Genomic DNA, 17,993 nt, shown 5'->3' on the forward strand with positions numbered 1-17,993 from the left:
CTGGTGCACCTCAAGGTTGACATTCTCTGGGACAGGTTCTGCAACATATGCGTTGAACTGGGTGCACATGCCCTCAGAGGTATTAAAGTGGTCAAAAATGAAGCTGTACTTTGCAAAGTCCGGAGAAAATTCCTCTTTACGGAATGGATCTAACACTTGTGCAGAATACCAAAGTGAGGCTTCATTGACTTCAAACGCCATGGTTGGTGAAGGGACATTTCTATGCATCATAGCTAGCCATTTCTCATGCATGGTAAAGTAGAATTTCCTGAATTGTTCTTCAACACTTCTTTACTTACCAAGTAGCAAGCATTCTAACAGGGAACATGTTGCAGTGCCTCTTTACGGAATGGATCTAACACTTGTGCAGAATACCAAAGTGAGGCTTCATTGACTTCAAACGCCATGGTTGGGGAAGGGACATTTCTATGCATCATAGATAGCCATTTCTCATGCATGGTAAAATAGAATTTCCTGAATTGTTCTTCAACACTTCTTTGCTTACCAAGTGGCAAGCATTCTAACAGGGAACATGTTGCAGTGCCAAAGTCACTAAAAGTGTCGTCTAGCCTACTCTCGAGGAGATGTTTGACATCGACACCAATTATACTGAACACTTGGTAGACAAGGGTGTTTTCTGACTCTAGTTTTTTTATTATGTCCACTACAGCAGTCATGTATCCCTGTAAAAATGTAAGGATGCAGTACAGTGTACTTTTTTTGACATCACTATCAATATGCACCTGAAGATCCTCACATTTCTTGCCTTTTGCATCATCACTAAGCAAAAATTCAGTAAGCGGTCGCCACACAGATAATATTGCATTCAAGGCCTCTAGGACTGAGAACCACTGACTAAATGACACAGTTGGTATGACTCTTTCTTTGCTGCCACACAAAACACAAAATGAGAAATATTTGCGTTTTAGTTCCCGCGCATAACGAAACAGTACGCCTGAATGGACTACAAAATCAATAGCATTCTTCATTAGCTCAGAAGATTGTAATGCTGCTTTCAGCATACCATCAAGCAAGTGGCAAGGATCTCTCACAGGGAAACACTTCAGCTCAGGTCCACAATTAACTATTGTAGCAATAGCACTATGGCGCACTTTACTTTAATATTCATCTAAAGCGCAGCATGCCACCATTGCTACAAAAATAAATACACATTTTTTTTGGCCTACAATTTATAGACTTTTGTTGCAATTGGTGTTGCAATGTTTAGCAATGCCAATAGCTCAAACGTAATTAATGCGAGACCTATTGCAATGCAAATGCTTGTTTAGAGTGGATTGCGGAGAAAGGCTGACCAACATTAAAATAAAGTTTTTTTTGCAAAAGATCTCATGTCTATATTTACAGCTGCAAGCAATTCAGAAAAACAATAGAAATCTTTAAATAGAATGTGGTTATCGGTGTAGCATATTTTGGAAAATGTTAATAACGGTGTTTCACTGACAGTCACGTTTACTGTAAGACTGATTTGTATACCTGGTTATATTTTAATAATGTCTTTTATTGTTATTTATCTGCTTTCAAATAAAATGATAAAACAAAAAGATATTGGCAATTGGACATGGAATGTTGTATCCGTACCTTAATATTAGTATTCAGCTCATTAAAAAAAAAAATTTAATCAGCCCTTTATATATTTTTGACCTTTATAAAACATCATTTTTCAATTGACAAACACACATGCCAACTCCTCTTTGAAATGTTTTTGCGCCAAGTTAATTGCAATAATCTGACACCCACAGTCATTGCAGGCGCGCGATGCTCATCGAGATGAAACCAGTTCTGGGGGATATAACTGCATATCAATATATTTATATATATCGCTGAGCCTGTTTGTAGCAGCTGCTGCTTCAGATCATGGTGGAAATGAAGGCAGCTAATTCTATTTGCCCTGTGCCCCAACTACATTTCCAAAAGCCTCTGTGTGTGTGCGCAGGGTAATAAATATATTGAGATGGAAGAGAATCAGTTGGGGTTCACTGCACCGTCGGCGCACGCGACGGCTAAGTTAATGGGGGTGCTTGGCCACTACACCACCACTGAGCTCAGCATCTGATCGATAAAAGTGGGACAGGCAGAGGGGGTTTGTTGCCCCAAAGACTTTTCACATGCCTTATATGTTTATCATGAATACATGCTGTTTTGTGTATGCCCTTCCATTGCAGCAAAGACCTGCCATTAGGCAGACAAACAGCAGACTTCAACAGATCCTCTCCCCCACTGCATTAAACAAATATTGCGCCTCTTTCCCCGATGGGGGGGCTAGTGCCTGGTTGAGACGTGGCGGGCGCCGGTAGTGCGCTGAAAAGGGCATTGACCTGGGGCCGGTGACATGTCCAGGGGGGCCCTCAGGTACAGGCAGTGGCCAGACATCCCTCTCTTGCTGACCCCTCCAACTAGCCAAGGGCTTAAGGGGCACACTCCTTTATGTGAGGCGTGAAGGCGGCGGGGCTGGGTTTATACCGTTGTCTTTGGCGAGGACGAAATACAAGTGCCCCTGGAAGGCCAAAAAGCCAAGTTTAAAAAGTTGCGAAATAAGAATTTCTGTAACACAAAATCGTATCTGTACCTGTCTCTGATTCGCTCTCTTTAGGTCTATTTTACATTAGCGCTTTTTTTTCACTCTTTCTTTATCTCTTTCAAAACCCCTCTCTTTAGCTCTTTATTTTGCAGCTTTACATAGCGCCAACTCGACCCAAAAGTATTGGAGTGCCTTACATGAGCACCAATTACATTACACAGGGGCACATTCATTTTTATAGCCACTGGGAGGTTACGTGATCTGCCCGAATCTCTGGATGTTGAGCCCACCTCCAGACTCGAACTCGGTTCCCTAGTTAGCAGCTCTGGTTATTACTCCACTTTAGCTTGCCCTCTCTTTAACACTCTCACATCACTACTCGCCGTTCTCCCTTCTCGTTCTCTCTCCCCAACACTTTTTAATTCTCTCTCGCATTATCTTTCTTGTTCTCTCTCTCAGACACACTTCATTCCACAATGTCTCTACCCGCTTCCTGCCCCCACCTGTCGGCGTCGCTCTGCCCATCTCATCTGTGGGTGGGCTTGTGAGACAAACCTGTGACGGACTGCGGCCAAGATGGGAGAATAGTGTAACTAAGAAGGCAGCATACACCACCCTCCCCCCCAACACACATACACATTCCAGTCTGAGGAAAAGTCAGCCCATAACGCACCGGATGCCCAGGCTGCTGGCGCAAGGCGCCTCTTAGTTCCCATCGTAAATAATTACCAAATAAAGAGACGGGCACTGGAAGCAGGAAGACAAGAATAGAGTTTTATTTCTCATGAGGAGAGCCTGTCATTTCGGACACTCGCATAGTGTCTTCAGGAGGTGCTCTAACAAGTTTCTCTGAGGCTTCGTCTTTTATACACAGGTTTATGGCACACAGACATCCTTCATTACAATCAAGACATTGTGAAGTATGAAGATATTCCAACACGTGGCTACAGTAGGGACCCTTATCCTCCATACAATAGGAGGGGGCTGTCACGCAGCTGAGTGTTCTGCTGATTCCTTTAGAATGTGTGCGCCTGATCGAATCTCAGGGGGTGGGGAGGTCATGATCAATAGTGGCTCCTTTCAAGAGAGGCGAGTGCATACAGTAGTGGGCAATAAACTGTATCCTCAGGCTAAGGGATGACCAGCGGTCCATGTAGACAATTAGGTTGAGGAAGAGGTCATCAAAGGAGAGATATTCATTAAAGGAAGGATCAGTGGGGAAAATCGAGCGTAGAGAAAAGGGTTTATCAGAAGAGGGGTATTCATGGAAGGAAAGGAGGTGTTGGTCAGGCGCGGGGTGTGATTCTCAGAGACAGAGTCATGCGGGAGGGGAGGGCTCATGACTTGTGCATGTGAGAGCGGGGGGGCAGTCAGGGTGCATGGGGGAAGCTTGCAGGGTCAGGGAAGGGCGCTGATGATCGATCGTAGACAGAGAGACCATGGTACCTAAAATGGCTGTTGTATATATGTGTGCATGGGTCTATGCTGGCGGGATAACACAGTCAGTGTTTTGCAATGTCCATTCTGCTTACGACAAGAGGTACAGTGAACACAAATGAACGCCGCTTATGTGTATATACATTGCCAATTTCAACAGTCGCCGCTTTTTAACATACGCTAGTACATTTGTGTTTACCCCAACTGATGGGGTGTACGTATAGCCAAGTGTGGCCAATGAAATAGCGTTTGTCAATGCTAGCAGATTGCATATAACCATATGTAGTCGCTATGATTGGCGAAATGTGGTACGTATGAATTTACATTTGTTGGGTTATTCGTACAAGTCTAGAGATCGACATAACACTTTAGTCGAGGGCAATCAGGAAAAACGTTCCGACATATTATAGACTCAGGTTCTGACTTTCTTTTCAATGACATCAACATACAGTAAAAAGTGCTATATGAGACTTTTGGACTTGAGTGACCGATGAAATATTTTTGAAAGGCAATAAAAATAGTTGAGGGAGGAATTCAGTTCGATGTAAGCAACTAGTCAAGGGGTGGGTAGAAAGTTCAGGAAGGGGGGGGTCTTAGTGAAAATGTTTTTTCAACGACGAGCCACCACTGGTAGACTCTGGTAGTCCGTTTTCTTTTCGTTGGCGCTTTTGAGCACCGGCGGTGGAGCTATAAGTCCAGTTCGGAATCATCCTTACGCGTTGCAGGGTGCGATCAGTCCTCTGCTGTTAGATCACAGTCCTGTTTCCTAATTGATCTTCTATGGGGTGCCTTATGCTGGGCACCTGCGTGTCTTTCTTCTTCCGTGGCAAAACCTAATTCTATAGTCAAAGTTTATGCGAAAAGGGTGAGTTTGTTGAATAATCAAGGGAAGAGAGGGCGGAGTGGGGCCAGATCTTTGAACACACCAAGGGACCAAGGGAGCAAAGGACAACGAGCAGGCAGGCCCATCAGTCGGACTCAAAAGGGGACGGGGACTTCAGGCACGAGTGGGTCAGCAAGTTGAGGGCTTCAAGTCAGCCCTTCATTCCTTCATCTGCCGAGTTTGAAAGTTGTGCCTCGTCCCGCGTCTCGTTGCTCTGCGGCTCCACCTTTGGTTGCGGTCACATGTGCTTCATGATCTGTGGCCAGGCTGTGCGTCACGTCCAGCTCCTCTCCTCCGGTGATTGTATCTTTGAATGGGTAAAAAACAAGTTTTTAGAAAAACTGGCAGGAGAAGACATTTTTTTTTCATCTCAATTCCGTCCTCAATCCTGCGTAGGTGGGGGGATATGTTCATCGATCACAGTCAGAAGTCATCACTTATGGAGTATGTAGGAGGGCATTTCTACTGAATTGGTAAACCTATTCGGCGTTCATTCGTGACGTACGTGGGGGGGAAATCGGACTAGGTACTGACAATCTTACATTTCCCTTCGGGGTCGGCTAACTCTTGCAAGCAGGGGCGTTATCGTCATGAAGAAGGGGGAGGGGGGGGCAGATGTAAAACATGCGTTTCTTGGGGAATGACCGTTAATCAAGGTCATCAATTATGCTTCGAGGGTAGCTGACATGAAGCTGGGGTTAATCGGGGGAAGCGGGGATGCTTTGGACAGGGAGCTGGGGTCAATCGGGAGAAGCGGGGACACTTTGGACATCCGCACTTAAGTGCAGAGGGGTGGGACAATCTGGGCATTGGGGATCGCATTTCTAACGAACTGAAAAACAGAAGACCATTGACGTTATAGTCCCCCTGTAGAAGGCCATATTAGGGGACATCAGTCGTCTCACCTGTCCTTTCTTTTATTACCAACTCGGGTTCTATCGTTTTGCAGAAAGGAGAGGTAGTAATATGGCAAGTTACAATCGTTTTAGTTCCAGTCAATTTTGCCGAACACCTTTGTGTTCGAAGAGACCCAATTAGGTTCGTGCCGGTGGGGCACAACGTTACCACAAGGGAGGAGGGAACAGGGGGACCCTCAGAGAGAGAGAGAGTCGCCCGCACTCTAAACGAACCATTTGGTACACGTATGACGTGGAGAGAGAGAGAGAGAGAGAGAGAGAGAGAGAGAGAGAGAGAGAGAGAGAGAGAGAGAGAGAGAGAGAGAGAGAGAGAAGCGTGCACAATAATGGTTCATTCAGTGCGCACATAACACAGAACAGCGGGGGTTAAGCAATACGAAAACACAGGCAGAGGGATGACGTAGATCTATACATCACGTACACAAACTCCGACGGGGGAGACAGTGCATGCATTATATACAAAAATCCAAGACAAAACATAGAACAGTTATTGGCCAAAATGATCTCTTCCTGTACGCTGCGCATTCTCAGCATCCTAAGCTCTCTTTACTTTTTTTTTTTTTTTTATTGTCGGCTGCCTTCACTGGAGGTTGGGGTTGCACACACTTACGCCTCTGCCAATTGGTCATGAACTAACCTGGTCGGGCTAATGCTCACGGTGGTATTTTCGAGTCATTTTAGCAAATGTGTTTCCAGGCTGCGACAACAGTTGGTGTCAGTTGGAGAACAATGGGGCAGCTTGGAGTTACATGTCTATGAGGATGCGAAAAAGGAGGTAGTAGGTTTTTAAATATTGGCAATATTCCTAGTCCTCCCGGCGGAGAGATACTTGTGTAAACCTTACCTCGGAATATTCCTTAAACTTTCCCTATTTAGTTAAACGTAGGAATGTATTCATTATTGTGCGTCATTTTTGGTTGCATTATTCGGGGTTTGTCGCGGTTAGGTACCATAATCAAACCCTCTTTCCCGTCTCTTCGTCCGCTAGATCACCATTTTCGTACATTAATCGACATTCCGATGTGACCTGCAGAGAGAGGGAAAAAGAAGGGGGCAGGGGCTACATTGATAGACACATTAGCGTGCATAAACCCAGAAAGGCTTTTACTTACTGCATACTCGGCCTATCTCCACGGGATGCAGTCCCTGCCAACTGGGCGTTCAAACCCAGGTGGACCGATAGTGTGACTTTTCTTATACAGGTAGCATATAAAGTATAGGCTAAATACCAGGATCTTTAGCAGTTGCTTTTGGCTGTACAAAAATTGCAAAACACATACAACAAAAACCTGGGCCGTTCATATTTGCAATATTTCTGAGCACTATATTTTTTAACTCTTAACTAATCGAGCTGAGCCATTCCACCTGTAATTCAGTTATATCGGAAACAGGGGTCATTTATTCGAAACGTACCAATTTACACGTGACAACTACGTAGCTTTTCAAAAATCTTTAATAAAAAAGGTCAGTGCATAAATACGGGCCTACAACCCAGGGGGGCTGGCCAGAACCGTACATGTGGGAATACTTATTAGTGGAAAGCCTAATGGAGTCGGTGGTTGTTGATTTCATACTAAAAGTGCGACAAGTACAATAAAATCATATCAAAACTTCAGTGTGAGCAAGTATCATAAGCGTTGAAATTCGAACTTTCAATAATCATGATGCGCCAAAACTTAACAACAATTCATTGTCCGAATGTTCAATCGGTACCCATCTCATGTCAATTCATTGTCCTTCATTGTCCGAACACATAATCAGTACCCATCCCATATCAATTCATTGTCCGAACTGACAGTATACATCCTATATCAATCCATTGTCCGAACATATAATCAGTACACATCCTATATCAATCCATATGTTTAAAAACTACATACATATCCCATGACACCAAGGCTGAGCAATCGGGGTACAACAAGGAGTTGAAAGTTTAATTTGTACCGGCGCCATTTTGGGTGCAACCAGGCAGATCCAGGCATAGTCTAAATCTCCACTAACTCGTGGTTGGCCCAGAGCCTCTTTCGGCAGTCAAAAAGTTCCGTTAAAGGGCAAAAGAAAGGATCGGTGGTCTGAACCATCAGACAGAGGGGGGAGGGAGGCAACAATTTTCCTACCGGGTCATACTGGGTTTTCACCGGAACTGATCCGAACTGTAGTCTGCAGGATTTTAGTCATTCAAATCGAGGCTGGCGTCAGCATGGGAGCGTCGACGTCTTGCGGCTACATTTTCATCGTTCCGTGGGCAATCATGGCAGTCATTCCCCATCGGGGGGTTTCTGCGGGGGTCGGAGGCCCCCGCGACTCCCATAGAATCTTCAAGGTCGTGGAGAACTTTTATGATGGTGGAGTCAACAAGTGACCGGGCCATTCCTTCATGCTGGGCCCGCTCTTGCAGGGTCGACCGCCATTTTGAGAGTTCGGCAGCCACCGGCAATCGCGGGGTCAAATGAGCAGACGGACTCCAACCTGCTGGGCGAGGCGTCGCAGCATCGCCACAGTGGACGAACCCTTTGCTGGGTGCGAGGAGCGTTGGGGGTGCAGCTGGGGAGCCTTCACCTGGGGAGGTGGGAGAGGCTCGTTTGCGCCGCCTCTCCCTCCCAGTGCACCCCACGGCGTCTCGCTTGACATTTGTTATGGCCGGACCAGGTGATGAGGACGAGGGGGGGGTCGGAGGCATGTGCAAGACATCCACCCCCCAGTGTTGTCGCAGCCATTATAGAAGAAGTGGCGCCTAGTACGTTTCGGGCCGGGCCTCCGGTTGATGGCGGCCGGACGCTCTTCGCCACGGCCCCAGGAACGGGTCCCTTGGTTCATCCGGGGGACAGACCTTGGCGCATGGTGCCGTTTTCAGGCTATTCGTGTAGTGGCCTCTCCACCCCCAGGCCTCTTATGGAAGCCGGTCCGGACTGTCTGAGAGAGGGGGGGGTCGGGGGCATGGACATTCCCCCCTACAACTCTCCAGCGTTGTCGCAGCCGCCACCGCGGCCGGATCCCGTCGGCCCCGGCTTCCCCTCAGGCCCACCTCATGCGATGACCTCCGGTCGACGGCTGGCAGCAGGACCCGCCCTACATGTGTTGAAGATCTCGTCTTCCGGCTGGGCGTAGCCGCAAACCTGTTGCACTTTGGGAGTTTCCAGAATGGGGGCGGATGTCTGCTGACTTGTATCTTTCCCAGGTTGCCGCTATTGGGGCGTGGCAGGCGGTGGGACAGACATGTTTGGAGCAGTGAGGGGCGATGAAGCCTCGTTGCCTCGTGGCCGTCGCAATGTCAAGCTTGGCTTCTCTTATCATTTTCACGTTTCTTATTACGGGCTTATTTCTAACGTTTCTTGTTTCTAGGACAATCATATGTTTTATCATTAAGTATTGTTATCGTTTCCTTATTCGTTATTTAATTAAAAAAATCATCAGTGGCCTACTGATTTCGTTTTTCTATTTCTTTCTTTCTAGTTTGTTTCGTGCTAAAGTTTCTGTTAACAGGATACAGTGATCACTTCGTTATTATTGCATATGTCCTTTTCACTAGGGGTGCTCTCTGGTCGGGCCAGATGACCTACCTCTAGTAAATGGTCCGGGTGAAACTGGTTTATCAATCAGTGGGGAGTAGATAGGCATGACAGATTACAACGGGGGACAAAGGTCTGCATTACCTACCCTTCACTACTTGCAAAGACTAGACAGAGTATTTCTTTTCTATGTTATTTGCAAACAGAGAATACCTCCAAAAAGAACAAATTCCAAACAGTCAATGTTCGGACAACCAATCAAATCAATGAGGAACGAAATAGGCACGACGGGTTACAATGGGGGCAAAAGCCTGCTTTACCTACCCTTCACTATCTGCAAAGGGAGAGAGAATATTCCTATTCTTCCCCGTTTGTAGGCAGAGAAGATCCTTAAGAGAGCCAACTTCGAACAATTCAATGCTCGATCAAACAATCAATCAATGGGGAGAAAAATAGGTATGACGGATTACAATGGGGGACAAAAGTCTGCATTACCTATCCTTCACTATCTGCAAAGGGAGACAGAATATTCCTATTCTTCCCCGTTTGTAGACAGCGAATGTCTCAAAGAGCAACAGAGCAACCAATCAATCAGTGGGGAGAAAAATAGGCATGACGGATTACAATGGGGGACAAAAGTCCGCATTACCTATCCTTCACTATTTGCAAAGAGAGAGAGACGTTCCTATCTGTCGCTGTTTGCAAACAGAGAATGTCTCCAAGAGAACCAATACTTCAAGTAGCACCCAAGGCTAAATGAACCAATCAATGAACAATACCAGTATCTAAATACCGTTTCCAATATCAATAATCAATCAATCAATCAGATGGATAAAGCCATCCTACCAATTAGACGTAAAGACGTCCTACTTAACCTTACCCGGACCGGACCGTGTGGACAGTTCTTCGTCTTCCTTTCTCCAGCGCCCGATCGTTCTCTTTCTCCATGTTTTTACCGCAGCATTCCTGTGGGATTCCAGTCAGGACAATAGGTCACTTGAGAGAGGTCCGTTCGGAATCGGTGAAGTTCATTCAATCGGCAGCCGGACGAGGGCCCTCTCAAGGCAGGTATACTCCAATCATTTAGATGTTCACCCCATCGTCTGGACCTCTCTTACCGGACCTTATGTCGCTGATGGACCCCGCGTTGGGACGCCAATTGAGGAAAAGTCAGCCCATAACGCACCGGATGCCCAGGCTGCTGGCGCAAGGCGCCTCTTAGTTCCCATCGTAAATAATTACCAAATAAAGAGACGGGCACTGGAAGCAGGAAGACAAGAATAGAGTTTTATTTCTCATGAGGAGAGCCTGTCATTTCGGACACTCGCATAGTGTCTTCAGGAGGTGCTCTAACAAGTTTCTCTGAGGCTTCGTCTTTTATACACAGGTTTATGGCACACAGACATCCTTCATTACAATCAAGACATTGTGAAGTATGAAGATATTCCAACACGTGGCTACAGTAGGGACCCTTATCCTCCATACAATAGGAGGGGGCTGTCACGCAGCTGAGTGTTCTGCTGATTCCTTTAGAATGTGTGCGCCTGATCGAATCTCAGGGGGTGGGGAGGTCATGATCAATAGTGGCGCCTTTCAAGAGAGGCGAGTGGATACAGTAGTGGGCAAAAACTGTATCCTCAGGCTAAGGGATGACCAGCGTTCCATGTAGACAATTAGGTTGAGGAAGAGGTCATCAAAGGAGAGATATTCATGAAAGGAAGGATCAGTGGGGAAAATTGAGCGTAGAGAAAAGGGTTTATCAGAAGAGGGGTATTCATGGAAGGAAAGGAGGTGTTGGTCAGGCGCGGGGTGTGATTCTCAGAGACAGAGTCATGCGGGAGGGGAGGGCTCATGACTTGTGCATGTGAGAGCGGGGGGGGCAGTCAGGGTGCATGGGGGAAGCTTGCAGGGTCAGGGAAGGGCGCTGATGATCGATCGTAGACAGAGAGACCATGGTACCTAAAATGGCTGTTGTATATATGTGTGCATGGGTCTATGCTGGCGGGATAACACAGTCAGTGTTTTGCAATGTCCATTCTGCTTACGACAAGAGGTACAGTGAACACAAATGAACGCCGCTTATGTGTATATACATTGCCAATTTCAACAAGTCCACAAACCGAGCCTGTGTGTGACCCCTTGTACCAGAGAACCAGAGATTATACTGCAGCAAGCGACGAGCTGACGGCAGAGACAGTTTCAACCGCGGCTTCGACACTCTAAAGTGCACAAATATTGACAGCGTCGTCCAATGACGTATCAAAAACAAATTCTGCACGAGTTATGACTGTGGGCCGAGTTCAATCCCAGCACAATCAGAAACCATGTGATTGGGTGTGTGTTGATGAACGTGAGAGGGTGTGTGTATTTGTGAGTGCGTCTGTGTGTGGTGATGAGTGCGAGAGAGTTATTGTAAGCATGCCTCCTCTTTACCCGGCGCCCACCACACGTTAGCCAGGCAGGGGGGCCCTTGCTCACGGGCCGATTTAAGCAATGGAATAATAATTTAAAAACAAGCATGGTGCCCACCCCACATTAGACAGACAGGGGCCCTTGTGCATGGGCCTCATTAAGCATTCCGCTTAAAGCCCTGCTTGAAGCAAATCAAAGTACCCTCCCCCCACCAACCAAAGTCATACATGTAAAAAGAGGTCGGATAGCTGCTCCGTTTTGTTGTAGGGAGAGGAGTGGGGCAATGGGATAGGGTTACGAAGTCCGTTCCAAGTGGAGCAGTCCTGGTTGGAGAAAGACCTAATGGTTTAAAAAGAAAATGTGTCTGCGCCGCAACCCTGCACTTTATGGTTGCATCACTAGACCACCAGAGAGAATGCCCACCCCCACGTTAGCCAGGCAGGCGGCCCTTGCTCACGGGCCGCATTAGGCAAAGAAGCTTAATTCAAAAACCAAGCCTTGCAAGCATTTCAAGCCTCATTATGTAAATGGTCTTTTTAAAGACCTGTGGAGTAATGGGGCGTGGCCACAGGCTAACAAACGGCAGACCTCAACAGCTCCTCTCCCCCACCGCATTAAACAATATTGCGCCTCTTTCACCGATGCCCACCCCATGTTAGCCAGGCAGGGGGCCCTTGCTCACAGGCCGATTTAAACAATAGAATCTTGATTAAAAAAAACAAGCATGCCGCCTCGTTACCCGGCGCACACCCCACGTTAGCCAGGCAGGGGGCCCTTGCTCACAAACGGCAGGTCTTAATGCAAATTGCAGAAGAATGCGCTGGGTTCAAAAATCTTTTTTAATCCTAGATATAGTTTTGAATTAAGATGGTATAGAAGAATAAGTGTTTGTTGTGGAGATTCTCCCCATACACTGAACTGCGTCCTGGAGGGGCAACAAGAGAAAGGCACAGAGAGAAGAAATGCTACATGCAGCTGCAAACACTGTCGAAGAGGGGGAATGGGTGGGGGGGCTAGTGCCTGGATGAGACGTGGCGGGCGCCGGTAGTGCATTGAAAAAGGCATTGACCTGGGGCCAGTGACAGGGCCAGGGGGGCCCTCAGGTACAGGCAGTGGTGACACACGTTCTGGGCTGCTTCCTTCTTGGTGCCTAAATTGCAGTTTGGTCTGCAATGCTTTGGCTCCATCAAGTGGCCAAGTGGTGCAACAGCAATAAAAATCAGTTACACTCGGTTTAAACCGGGTCAGCTGATTTTCATTCAGTAGTGTACTTTCATTCAGAGTCGGTTTTAACCCCTTCGACGCTCATGACGAGCTGGGCTCGTCATGAGGTAGCCTCCTCGCACGCTCATGACGAGCCCAGCTCGTCATGAATAATGGGCTTTTTAAAACATGAGCACAGGAGGGGAATTTCGCTAGCGCTCATGTGGTTAACCGAATTCCGGACAGCCTAGGTAAGGTACTAGGATGGCGCCATGTTTCCCCTACAGTTTGTTTCATCAGACGGACTTTGGTCACCTCACAAGACTTTTGATATATTCCTTCTTTTATGTGGTTCAGTACTTTTTCGGGGGAGTTGGGGGATGGTTTTGGGACTGGGGTTGTTTTTGGGGCTCTGCATCAGTTCTCCCGGTAGCTAGGTGTAGGCTGGGCCCGCAGACCGCTTCCTGTGCTTCCTTTAGCGCTACTGTCCTAGGATGTTGCGCTGGCGCTTCCCTCCCTTTCAGGGATTATGGGTAGAGATCTGAAGAATGTAAGCCTGAATGTTAGGGGCCTAAATAACCCTTTCAAGCGAGCAGCCATCCTTTCCTTGTTGGAAAATGCAGACGGCGATGTGTGCCTGTTACAGGAGACCCATCTCCTCTCTAGGGATACTAAGAGGATGAAGGACAGGCGATTTCCTGTGCAAATATGGTCCTCGGGTCCAGCGAAGAAACATGGGGTAGCAATCCTCATTAGTGCACGTGCGCATTGGAAAATCCTATCCCAGGTGGTTTACATCAGAGGGCGGTTTGTGGCTGTCCGGGTGCAGTGGGGGGACATACATTTGATGGTGGGGTCACTTTATGCTCCAAACGAACATCAAAAGCCCTTCCTGAAGGCGGCCCTCTCCGAGGTGTTTGCATCCCCAGACGTGTTTATGCTAGTGGGGGGGACCTGAATATAGTAATGGACTCTGGGCTGGATAGATCTGAGTTGCGTTCACACCAGGCCGGGGCCCAAGGTGGGCTCCATGATGTGTGGCGTGTCCAACATCCCCTCGACCGGGATTACACTTATTACTCCTCTGCACATAAAACTTAGGCGCGTTTAGATCATTCTTGGCTACATCCTCTCTTTTGCCTCACCTGTCCGCAGCAACCATCACCCCACGCTACCTCTCAGACCATGCTCTTATTTCAGTCCTGCTTACCTGTCATGGTAAACTGCCACCGTCGTCTGGCTGGTGTCTCCAAGACTCTCTCCTTCATTCGGAGTCCGCAGTCATTCGAATCAGGGATACTATCACCCAGTACTTCGCTAACAATGATCAGGAAGACATGTCCTTCGCGTTGGTATGGGAGGTCCTCCAGCTGGTAGTTCGGGGGGAGTTTCTTGCGCTGTCTGCGACATATGCGCGGGTGCATAGGGAGAAGCGTGCAGAGTTAGAGAAGGAGGTGGGTGACCTGAAGGCGATACATAAGAGGACAGGGGCCCCACGAGTGAGGAGGAAGCTGGAGACGAAGTGGCGCATGCTAAAGCACTTAGATCTAGATAGAGCGGAGCACACCCTTTTGCGCTTGCGACACAAATTCTACCTTAGCGGGGACAAGGGGGGACGGATGTTGGCGCACAGGTTGAGAGCGCGAGCGCAGCAGTCGGCCATTCAATCCATTAGGGACTCTGAAGCAGTGAAACATACCACTGATTCCCTTATTGTGGAATCCTTTCGGCAGTTCTATCAGGACTTATACCAGGGGGATGCATCGGACTCTGAGCGGGTGGCGGCTTACGTGGTATCTTGCGACGTTACACCTCTTCTTAAGGTTTCGGCTGATGCTCTGGATGCCGCGATTCGTATCGAGGAGGTCATATCCGCGATTGCACGCCTGAAACTGCTCAAGTCCCCGGGGCCGGTTGACTTCTCGGCCATCTTTTATAAGACTTATTGTGTGGAGCTGGCTCCCTTTTTAACACGCCTTTTCAATGCCTTTTTGGATGTGGGGAGGTGACCCCATCCATGTCGGAGGCGGCCATTCCAGTTATTCCCAAGCCCGGGAAGGATCCTGGAGACTGTGGATTGTACCGCCCGATCTCGCTCTTTAACATTGATGCCAAGCTTTTTGCCAGTATCATAGACCCTGACCAGGCGTGCTTTATTCCAATGCGGCAGGGGGGGATAACACTAAGAGGCTTCTGCACCTCACGGATCTGGTTCACCGCTTTTGCACGCAGGCCTTTTTTTTATCTATAGACGCAGAGAAGGCCTTCGACCAAGTAGACTGGAAAAATCTGTTTGCGGTATTGAAGGCCTTCGGTCAGGGAGATAACTTTGTGCGATGGATCAGCTGCCTGTATGCGGCACTGAAGGCGGCGGTGCAAGTAAATTGGTGCAGGTCCGCCCTCCTTCCCATCACCAGAGGGACGCGGCAGGGGTGTCCCTTATCCCCGTTGCTTTTTGCGCTCTATTTGGAGCCTTTTGCCCAGCGGGTTTGGTCTAATGGGGGTATATCGGGGATCCGGTTTTGCGCGGACACGCACAAAATTAGCTTATATGCGGATGATGTGATCCTCTTGCTCACGCAGCCCCATTCCTCTTTGCGGCATCTGTCAGGAGAACTTCTCGAGTTTGGCAAGGTGGCGGGGTTTAAAGTTACTTTCTCCAAATCGCAGATACTCAATGTATCCGTTCTTGCTGTGGAGGTACAGGATCTTCAGCAGGACTTTGCCTTTCAGTGGATACATTCCAATATTCAGTACCTGGGAATTCATCTTACCCCATCTATAGCAAAAACGGCTTCTCTCAATTACAAGCTGTTGGTGGACCAGACAGCCAAATCGCTGTCAGATTGGTCCCGTCTTGACCTGGCTTGGTACGGCAGGCTGGCAGCAGTCAAAATGACGGTGCTCCCTCGTATCCTGTACCTTTTTCAAATGCTCCCATTGAGCCCTCCGCCGGGTGCCCTCCAGAAGCTACTGGGGCTCATTAATACATTTTTATGGGGCAATAAAAGGCCACGGCTTGCCTTATCCCTTGTTACGGCTCCTAAGTCCAGAGGTGGGATGGGTTTCCCCTTACTAAAGGCGTATTTTCAGGCGGCATGCCATCGGTTTGTCATTGAGTGGAACAGGCCTTGGTCCAGCAAACATTGCAATTTCATGGATCAGAGGGTAGCGGGGTGTAATATTTGGCGCGAGTTGTGGCTTCCTCGGAAGCACAGAGCATTGGGTCTTTACTCTTCCCCGGTGACGTCACCGACGCTGAAAGCCTGGGACCAATTGGCACAGCGGAGGGGTTGGACTACTTTCCCATCCCCTATGACACCCATTGTGGATAATCCGGATTTCCCTCCGGGTTGTGCATCCCCGATCTTCCAACACTGGAGGGAAGAGGGCTGTAAGAGGGTGGGCTCCCTCTTAGACCTTGACGGCCTGATTCTGTTTCCCCAGCTTTGTCGGGACTATTTTTCTCTCTCGGAGTCCGATGCTTTTCCTTACTCGCAAGTGGCGCATTGGGTTACTCAACCTCCTTACATTGCATCTATGTCCCGTCCTTTGTCGACTTTTTAAAAATGGATAGTCTGCAAAAAGGATGACCGCAAGCTTATATCTGAATTGTATGCTATGATTATGGCCCGTCCCAACTTACTACGTACAAAGGAGAAGGTTCACTGGGAGACGGAGCTGGGGCGCCCACTGTCACGTAAGGAGTGGGAACAAGTTTTCTACCATGCACACCACACCACTGCCAACGTAGCAGGCACTGAGTCCGCCTATAAGGTGATTGCCTATTGGTATTATACCTCAGCTCGTATCAAAGCTTGGGATGTGACGAACTCAGGCCTTTGTTAGAGGGGGTGTGGTTCCCCAGACACCTTGAGGCACCTACTGTGGCATTGTCTGAAGTTAGAGAGGTATTGGAAGGTGATCATTGATGACTTGGACGATGCCTTTCAGATCACATTCCCTCGAGCACCTGGGCATGCGCTATTGGGGCTTCCACATACCAAATCATTTCCTTTGCGCTCGCTGAGGGGTAGACAGATCGCCTTGACTTTGCTGGCAGCGCACCTAGTCATCCTTGAGCAGTGGGGTTCCCCAGGCTCACCTGACCTGAGGGACTGGATTCGAAGACTGTGGAATCTTTTAGCTATGGAGCCGCTACGGCTGAGTATGGATGGAAAGGGGGTGGAATACGTGGAACTGTGCGGTCCATTACTGTATATCCTGTCTAGGGACTTGTGGGAGGTCACTTGTCCCAAGTACCTACAGATTCTTCAACTTATTCCTTTGGAACCTAGGGGAGCTGCTAAAGTGGTCTGAGCGGCGCTGAGGGGGCCTAGAGGCTGTAGAGAGTATGAGGAATATGAGACTGATGCGGAGGTGGGAGGGGGTGGCAGCGGGGAGGTTTGGGGGGTGGGGGAACGGGGGTTTCCTTTGTTTTTGTTTCTTCTTTTTTCTTGTTCTCAAAAGTGGTAGCTTTGCACCTATACTGGCTGCTTATCACGGTCCAACATTCCCATCGCGGGGTCGCCCTCCGGGGTGTAGGCCCGAACGCTGTGAGTATTGCTTCTGGAATTTGCTCTGCCGGCCAGTGGATGTAGGCAGTTGAGCTTTGTTCTGAGTTGACGTGCCGCTCAATAAAAATTATTGACTCTAAATGAATGCAGGATTATTTCACACCTGAAACATACACTCAGTTATCATACATTTACCTCTTTATGCAAAGCTATATTTGTTCTGCAATGAAGCAGGCTTATTTTTGCGTTTGTGAGGGCTCACGTACTATTGCTTTTGCCAATACTTGTTTTTTCTCCTGTACCTGACTCTTAATTACTGCTCTCTTTAGATGCAATGTCTAATTGAAATGGTTAATGGCAATAAGCATCAGGTTTCCACGCAAACCTATTGACTCATGGAAATACGTTTTGTAATCATTTACGGCACATAGTAACAATTTTTATAGTTTTACCTGTTTGAGGTCTTTACCATTAGCCTTCAGATTCTGTCTGGAATGATTGTCACGATAACCTGGAAGAAAACATGAAACCTTTTAGCTCTAAAATGTTTCCTTCAAACTGCTTTTACGGTTTTTG

At 47.9% G+C, this 17,993-nt stretch overlaps 1 protein-coding gene across 2 annotated transcripts in view; it reads right to left on the reverse strand.

The window, feature by feature from the left end:
* Positions 1-17,993, reverse strand: part of LOC144821811 (uncharacterized) — a 221,755-nt gene that overhangs the window by 168,658 nt on the left and 35,104 nt on the right. For both annotated transcript variants that reach the window (XM_078678986.1, XM_078678987.1), the window contains exon 3: positions 17,870-17,928. In XM_078678986.1, the coding sequence (XP_078535112.1) occupies positions 17,870-17,928 (59 nt within the window). The remainder of the gene's footprint in view (positions 1-17,869; positions 17,929-17,993) is intronic.

This window comes from Lissotriton helveticus, chromosome 2_2, assembly GCF_964261635.1.
Source record: "Lissotriton helveticus chromosome 2_2, aLisHel1.1, whole genome shotgun sequence".
NCBI classification, from domain to species: Eukaryota; Metazoa; Chordata; class Amphibia; order Caudata; family Salamandridae; genus Lissotriton; species Lissotriton helveticus.